Here is a 7,749-nt window from a genome sequence, read left to right as displayed (position 1 = left end):
TGGGCATCGAGTGGTTTCAATTTTGGCAATTGGCTCCATAATAATGTGTAATATATATTGGGCATTGGAGTTGAGTTGTTTCCCTTGGTAGATAATTATTACATATAGAATATTTTTTTATACAAATTAACTTAATTTTCTTAGAGTGCATTGATGAAGGTATCAACTAATTTAAATCGAACTTTTTTAGAGTGAAACTTTTTTTAAACTGTCGATTTCATAAATTGAACACTTGATAATCTGTAAGTATTAGGCTCACTTGAGTTAAATTATCTTCTTAAAACATGTATGTGAATTTCATTCTTTGAAATGAAAAAGAAAAGAAAAGAAAATATGTAGGCCTTGTAACAAACAATAAGCTATTAAAATTGCTGACAAATAAAATGTGTAGGCCAAGTCAGAAAAAGCAATGGTTAATGCAGGGCCAACACCAGAGCCCTTCAAAGATTATCAAAACCATAGAAGTTTATTTGGGTTTCAGACTTCCTCAAAGCCCACCAAAAGTAGTACCATAGAAATTAGAGAGAGAATATTGTATTTTTTAATTAATATTTTTAATCATAATTTCTTTTCACTTTATGATAATTAAAAAAAATAATATATAATTGATGATTATTTGTAAGCGATTTTTCATTGTTAAATCAGTTATTAATAATAATCAATTTATTAATTAGTTGTTAATTATTTAGCAATTAAATTCATTACAACCGATTAAATCAATTATTAAATAAATACTAAATTGACTGCTTTAAAAAATTAATAATTTAGATCTTGTATTTTAACTCTACCATAGAAAATGTTCAGTTAATTATCTGAATGCATGGCTATAGCCTATAATATCCCAAGTAGTACTTGCTTATAATTGCAGTTAAGACTGGCATACTTGTTTGAGAAAGGTTGTGAAGAGCACTGAAGCTGTGCACTAAATATCTTCTAATCTTGTTTTAATTATTGTTCATAAATAACTCGTATTCGTTTCTTTTCACATTTTTTCTTTAGTTGTTTATTGTAGTATTGTTGAGTAAGTAGACTAACTATTTGATTAAATTGAAGCCAATATTCTGCAAGTATATGACCATTCAAGATTTTATTTAAGAGTTTTATTTGAAAGATAAAAGATCTCATTAAACACTTTCACTCTTCATTGAGATGGAATTGATGTTTCCTTTGTAGAATGACTTTATCCCTGAATTTTTGTTTGTTTGTCAATTCCATTTGTCAAATTATTGAACTGCTCTTTGCAAAATTCTTTAGCTTTCCCAAGAATCATCTAGTGGGAACGAAGCTAAACAAAATATTATGACATTAATGCAAACAAGTAACTATCTGGTTGAAACGTTTGGTAAGCCTAGCTAGCTTCTGTTAAGCTTCATCTGTATGCAAATGATGCAAGTCAAAGGATCATCCGTCAGGATGGGAGAGCAAACATGTTACACTGTTATGTTTGTGCATTACACGTGTGATGCTGTTCTCCTCTCCTGTGGGTATAGTTTTTGAGTCTTGAATTTGCAAAGTAGTAACAAGGAACACTAGGTGAGCAGGTTGACTACCACTCTAATGCTTAAAATAGTATAGAAAACTGAACTCGTATATCAATGAATGTAATTAAGATATTATCATGCGTATTTGATGGCTTTTATATAGGTTCTGATGTAGATTCTTCTATCATTGAGAGCTAATACCGGAATAGGACTGAGAGTCCACTTTATTTGGGAGTCCTACAGATGATAGGATTGTAAACATGGCGAGAATCACGGGATACTTATCCTCTTATGAATGTTTCGAGTAACTGGAGATATGATGGACGAGTATCATTACTCGATCAACTAGGGTGAGTGCCCGAGCTACACATAGTAGCTCGGGCTTTGTCTAGATAGACTTATCCGTTAGTTGGTACTCGCCCGTAAACACCATTTAAAAGAGCTGGAGTGTCAATGCTGAAGTAGTCTTTTGCTCTCATTTTCAGTTGATTCTTGCATACTGCAGTTAAAATTTCATGGTTTTAATTGTTAAAATGATTGTGGCCTTGTAGGCTGTAATAAAGCTCTATTTTTGGTGCGTATATATCCTGCAATAGCATATTCTTCTTTTTAAGTCGACATTTGTCCATTTTTGGCAAAACCATGACAATAGTTCTCATTCTTCTAGTGAAGTTGTTTTCTAACTAATCTATTATTTGTAGTGATGGATACTGATACAATTGAAGAAATCAGGAGTATGAAAACGGACAGGCGGAAGATACCAAGCCACTGGGAGTATCAAATTAAGGTGCCTGAACTTCAGCCATCCATGTCATTGAGCGACCTTGTGAACAACCATGGACAACGCATTTCAGAACAGATGATATCTGGCAATCCTAAAATTTCTCATGGTGATCCAAAGAACGGTGACATTCTAGAGGAGATCACTCGATACTTGCTTAGGGACTCTCAACTTACATCAGCATCAGATGAGCAGCACCTCATGTCAAGGGTCAATTCTCTTTGCTGCCTATTGCAGAGAGATCCTGGATCAGTAAGGAATTTGCCGTCTAAGAGTTGCATCGATCTTGAAGTAGATGATGACAGGAGCATAGGTGAAACTAAATCCATCAACACAGCAGCCTGCCTGGGTAAATTTGTGAAGGGTTTCCAGGGCCCGAAGTTTAGTCCAATAGTGTTTCCAGCTGCAAGCAGGCACCTACCACGTCAAGAAAGGATTCAGTTGGGGAGTTGCTGCTTAATATCCCAAGGATTGCCTCCCACCCACAATTTTTGTATAATATGTAGGGAGATTCAGATCAAGAATTGGAAAGAACGATGGATTCTGCCACTTTCAACTGGTCGTGGACAGGATATGTGGATTTTGTGTTTTGCAGTTTACTTTTTGTAAATTGTAGAAGCTCGAGGATTTAGAAATTTTGTATTGATGAAGGATCCTCGCATGTTAATAGCAGGTGTAAAGTAGTGCATAAGGGTGCATCACATTGTAGCTCACAATTACTTGCACGTATATACCTACCAAATATGAGACTCGATTACAAACAACATCAATCATGCACAAGGAAATACCACCTCCAACAAACTATCATGACTATATATAAATATATGTATGATTCCTTCTAACCATTCAAACAAACTTACAAAAGAATAAAACATAAAATGAAGCTACCATTTAAGGTTCATCAGGGCCTTCGTCCCTGGCACCTTCATCACCCATTTGTTCATTTTCCTCTAGCATGTTCATCAGCATGGATACTTGGTCTTGCAGCATTGCGTTCTCTCTCTCAAACTCGGCACGTTTACTTCGTTCTTGCAGAAGCTGGAGTTGCAGGTGTTCTAGACACCTTGCATCCTCTTCCAACTGCTCATTTAGGCCGTTAATTTCGCGGTCCTGAAAGAAACATCAAATGATTGTATATGTATTCTGCATATGCAACCTACAATCCATGTGTGGGAAAAGTTATAGAAGCAATACCTTTCTGTTCATTTCCTGAATGGCAATATTCCTCATGCTCTCAACAACATCTATGTTAACAAGCTTCCGCTTCTTTCCAATTAGCCAACCTTTAGGATAGCTTGCTGAGTCAAAATCTGGCGGAGGTAGAAGGGATTCAGCTGACGGTCGTTTGCCATTGATATTTGTTACAGGTTCCAATGGTTCAAAGAGAGCCTTTCGCCGCTCAGAAAGTTCTGGAAGTGCATTTGGCTCCTGCATCTTTTCATCATTGGGAGATTCTTCCTGTTTGCTGGGAGTTTCATTAGCAGTATCGTCTGTTACATTGTCTAAATTCCTCCCGCTAGCTGTTGGAAAGGAGTTACCATTCTAGTTCCAACAATTTTAGACGTGGCAAATTTACAAGCACAAAAGCATAAGAAATGTAATTGGTGGCATATATATATATACTATACTTGCTTTGAGCAGCACAACAGGTTGCAAGCTAGAAGGAGAAATGCAAATTCATGGTATGGAAGTGCACCCATTGAAAAGGTGATGATATGAAAGTGTAACAACAAGTAAACTGTATGCCTAATCATATTCTAAAAGGGAGGAGGATGCTTCCCACCGCAACTTCCTCTTTGCATTTTCTCCACCTAATCCTTCCAACCAAACAGAAGATTCAATTCTTCTCCTTCCTTCACATACTCTTCATTCTTCTACTTTTCCTGCTTGATATGTAAACACAATATGACAATTTTCTTCCTGCATGGCATGGTGGACTAAAACATGCTACCAAGCTTTTTTTTTTTTTTTTTTTGGCAAAGATGCTACCAAGCTTAATGATTCATTAGATATATTTATTTATAATTAATTTTGCATAAGGAATTGTTAAATATTATATAGAAAGTAGTAATATCAAATATTATAAATTTTCAATGTAATATTACATATTTTTATATAATATTTGATAGTTTTTTCATATAAAATTATAATATTTAACGAATCATAATAATATTAATATTGGTAAGCTAACCTTACCATAAAATTGACGTAGCAGCAAAGTAATATGCTAACAGCTGGTCATAACATTATTGTTCTCTCTCTCTCTCTCTCTCTCTCTCTCTCTCTCTCTCTCTCTCCCCTATCTAACCAAGCAAATGTCAATCCTATTGTTGTCTCCTTCCTTGGCGTTGTTGAGACAGAATAACAACTTGCAAGTTAATTACAAGCAAATTAATTAAAGGATCTGCCTTTTGACAAAGCTAACTAAAGATTCAAGAATTGGTAGAATTGACCAATTTTAAGAGAGATCTTTCAAAGCCATAACATAAAAATGGAAATTCTTCACTTATGTCAGATTCCCAGATGTGGGTTTGTTGGATATGCTCTTGTAGCAAGCAAATATCATAAAACCATACTGAATTCAACATATTCTTTCCTTTCTTTTCTCTATGGTGTTACTTTTTCTTGGAAAGCAAACAGAGAGAGAAGAGAAACGGAAGTTCAAATAATAGAAACAAATACCTGATCTCCTTCGAGATTTCCAAAAGAGCCTAGGTGTAGAGACTGGAGAGAAGCCATCCAAAACCCCATCCACCACCTTCTTCCCATCTTTATTACTGTACTGCCTCCTTTTTTCCATAGGAGACAAGCCTCAAGTATTAAGAATAGAAAATATCAAGGTCTCTCTCTGTGGATGATTTTCTTGAAGAAAAAGAAAAGATGGTGTTTGTTACAGCTTTCCTAGTATTTCTTTCCTTGCACTTCGGTTTCTGGTCTTCACCTACGAGGAAAGAAGGAAAGAAATAACAAGAACTAGAACAAGAAGAAGAAGAAAATTTCTTTGAGAAGATGGACAATGGGGTCACAGAGTGATGACGAGACCATCAAAGCCCCTCAACGCTTGGGGTTTGGCTTTTTCTATGGAAGATTTTAAGCCTAACACTTCTTTCCAGGTCCCCATTTTTTTTTTTTAAATCAAAATGTCAATATGAAATTTATATATATATATATATATATATATATATAGTAATAATTTTTATTTTTTTTATAAAATAATTTTTATTATAAACTACTATTTAATTCATAAGATTTAATAAAATCTATAAATTAATCATATATTTTCAAAATAGTATAATTTAGATTATAAAATTTAATAAAATTTATAACTTGGTCTCAATTTTTAAAATTTTAACTAAGTTACTATTAATTCTAAAAAATAACTTAAAAACTCTTAATCCTATTTTTAATTTGAAAATGATTTAGTTTCTAAAATTTTATTTTATTTATAATTTAATCTCAAGAATTTGATTAAATCTATAAATTAATCCATATAGTTTTAAAAGTAAGCAATTTAGTTTTTAACATTTTAATACACTAACAAATTAATCTCTCTATTAAAATTATAGTTAATTTGCCATTAAATTAAGTAAAAATACTAAAAATTATTTTAACTCAATTTTTAATATAAAAATAATTTAATTCTTAAAGTTTTATTTTAATAACAATTTGCGTTTCATATTTATATTTTTTCTTTTATATATATATATATATATATATATAATGTATGAAAATATTATGAATTGATAATATATTTATTTATTTATATGTTATTAAAATAATAGTGACAAATAGAATTTTACAAAATTATAAGAGTTTATTTATTAATAGTTATAATATTTAAGGATTGATGTCCCAAAATATGTCCAAGAGGGGGGTGAATTGGACTTTAAAAACAATTTTCGGTTCTTGCTCAAAACCTTTGAAAATTGCAGCTAAGTTCAACTTAATTAACTAATGCTAAATATGAACAATATAGCTCTATTGATAAGTTGACTCAAGGTTAAGTCAGATGCAATCGTGATAATCGATATAACAGACTATATAAGCATTCAAGAAATATATCAAGAACCGAATACGTTTTTATCACAAAGAACTAGAGCGATACCGGATATCATATCCGATAAAGACAACAGATAACCAATGAATATATCGGATATCGCAGATTTTGCAAGAAACTATTTTTCTCGGATAGCGGCAAGATCAACAAAGATATGATATCAATTTTCATATCGAAAAGTATATCATTCATAAAGCTAAATTGCAAAAATGTAAAGAGCAAGGGTTGAGAAAATGAACACTGGAATTTTTATAGTGGTTCGGCTTTAACTAGCCTACATCCACTCTCTCAAAGATCCCACTTTGAGTCTTCACTCCACTATTCTTCTCTTTTCAAGGCAAGAGACAAAGCCCTTTACAAATCTTCTCAACAAAGCTTTTACAAGTAGCTTCACACTTCTACCAAGTGTTATCCCAAACACTTATCACAACCAAGCTTCAATAGGTGCTTGAATGACCTCTCACAAATGATAATAATGTGTTTAAAAACTCACTCTCACTCAATTACAACAGAAACTATAAAGAAGAGTTGAGTAAATAAGCCAATGATGAGCAATAAATCACTTTGAGCACTTTGAATGAAAGCTTTAAAGATTTTGAACAGTAGAGGGACTTTCATTAAGTGCAAAATGGCCAAAGGAAGGTGTATTTATAGCTTTGGAACGTTTTTTTACCGTTGCAGAACTCATTTGAACGTTACAGATACGAATTTCAAGAAAATAGCCGTTATTTTGTCATTTTCTGCGATGTTGTGCAGAGTTGAAACAGTTAGCGTACTTGAGAAAATAGCAAACCAGTTAGCATACTAAAATCAGTAGCAAACCAGTTAGCATACCAGGAAAACTTTTCTGCATAACTTTCAAAACTATAAAACTTTACACCAAATCATAGTCAAATACTTTTTAGGCCAGTAATGATATTTAAAAAGAAAATCTTTTGAGGGATTAAAAATAAGCATCATTGACTTTTACTCCTCAATTCTTTTCACAAGTAATTCTAGAAATTAAAACTAATTTCTATACTAGATGTACCTTCAATTCTGATTTTCAATGCAGCCTTGGAAGGTAACCTTTTCTTCTTTTATCTCTTTTGCTTCGTCTTGTGTTATCCTTAGAATGTCATCCTTTCTTCATAAGCATGAATCCATCATGAAATCCTTTTGTCCTTTTTCTTTGAAATACACAACACTTAAAACAATGTTAGTTTGATTCTAGTTGAGTTTTAGTATCATCAAAATCTATGCTCCTTTGAGCTTGTGGGGTCAACAATCTCCCCCTTTTTGATGATGACAAAACTCAATTGAATCACCAAGTAAATGTCAATAAGTGTGAGTATGTGTATGAATGTGTATGTGAGAATAACTCCCCCTATGTATGTGCTTATATCAACAATTAATCACAAATAACTCCCCCTTAATAATTTCAATAAAAC

At 32.7% G+C, this 7,749-nt stretch overlaps 1 protein-coding gene across 4 annotated transcripts; it reads right to left on the bottom strand.

Moving 5' to 3' along the window:
* Window positions 1-2,064: 2,064 nt before the first annotated feature.
* LOC110646901 (protein HEADING DATE REPRESSOR 1) lies at window positions 2,065-5,352 on the bottom strand. 4 transcript variants are annotated; one of them, XM_021800509.2, is made up of 4 exons: window positions 4,945-5,348; window positions 3,457-3,782; window positions 3,151-3,372; window positions 2,065-2,679 (listed from the first exon to the last, which is right to left on the bottom strand). In XM_021800509.2, exons 1-3 carry the CDS (start codon window positions 5,060-5,062, stop codon window positions 3,154-3,156), a joined length of 663 nt encoding a protein of 220 aa, XP_021656201.2. In that variant the 5' UTR covers window positions 5,063-5,348; the 3' UTR covers window positions 2,065-2,679; window positions 3,151-3,153. The 4 variants fall into 4 exon arrangements, with proteins under 4 accessions (XP_021656201.2, XP_021656202.2, XP_021656203.1 ...); XM_021800510.2 differs by lacking the exon at window positions 2,065-2,679 and adding an exon at window positions 2,710-2,996; XM_021800511.2 differs by lacking the exon at window positions 2,065-2,679 and having other exon boundaries at window positions 3,048-3,372; window positions 3,457-3,804; window positions 4,945-5,352.
* Window positions 5,353-7,749: the final 2,397 nt, after the last annotated feature.

The sequence above is a fragment of the Hevea brasiliensis genome, chromosome 1 (genome assembly GCF_030052815.1).
Source record: "Hevea brasiliensis isolate MT/VB/25A 57/8 chromosome 1, ASM3005281v1, whole genome shotgun sequence".
Taxonomy (NCBI): domain Eukaryota; kingdom Viridiplantae; phylum Streptophyta; class Magnoliopsida; order Malpighiales; family Euphorbiaceae; genus Hevea; species Hevea brasiliensis.
The sequence above is the reverse complement of the archived record's forward strand: the minus strand, read 5'-3'. Positions and strand labels throughout refer to the sequence as shown.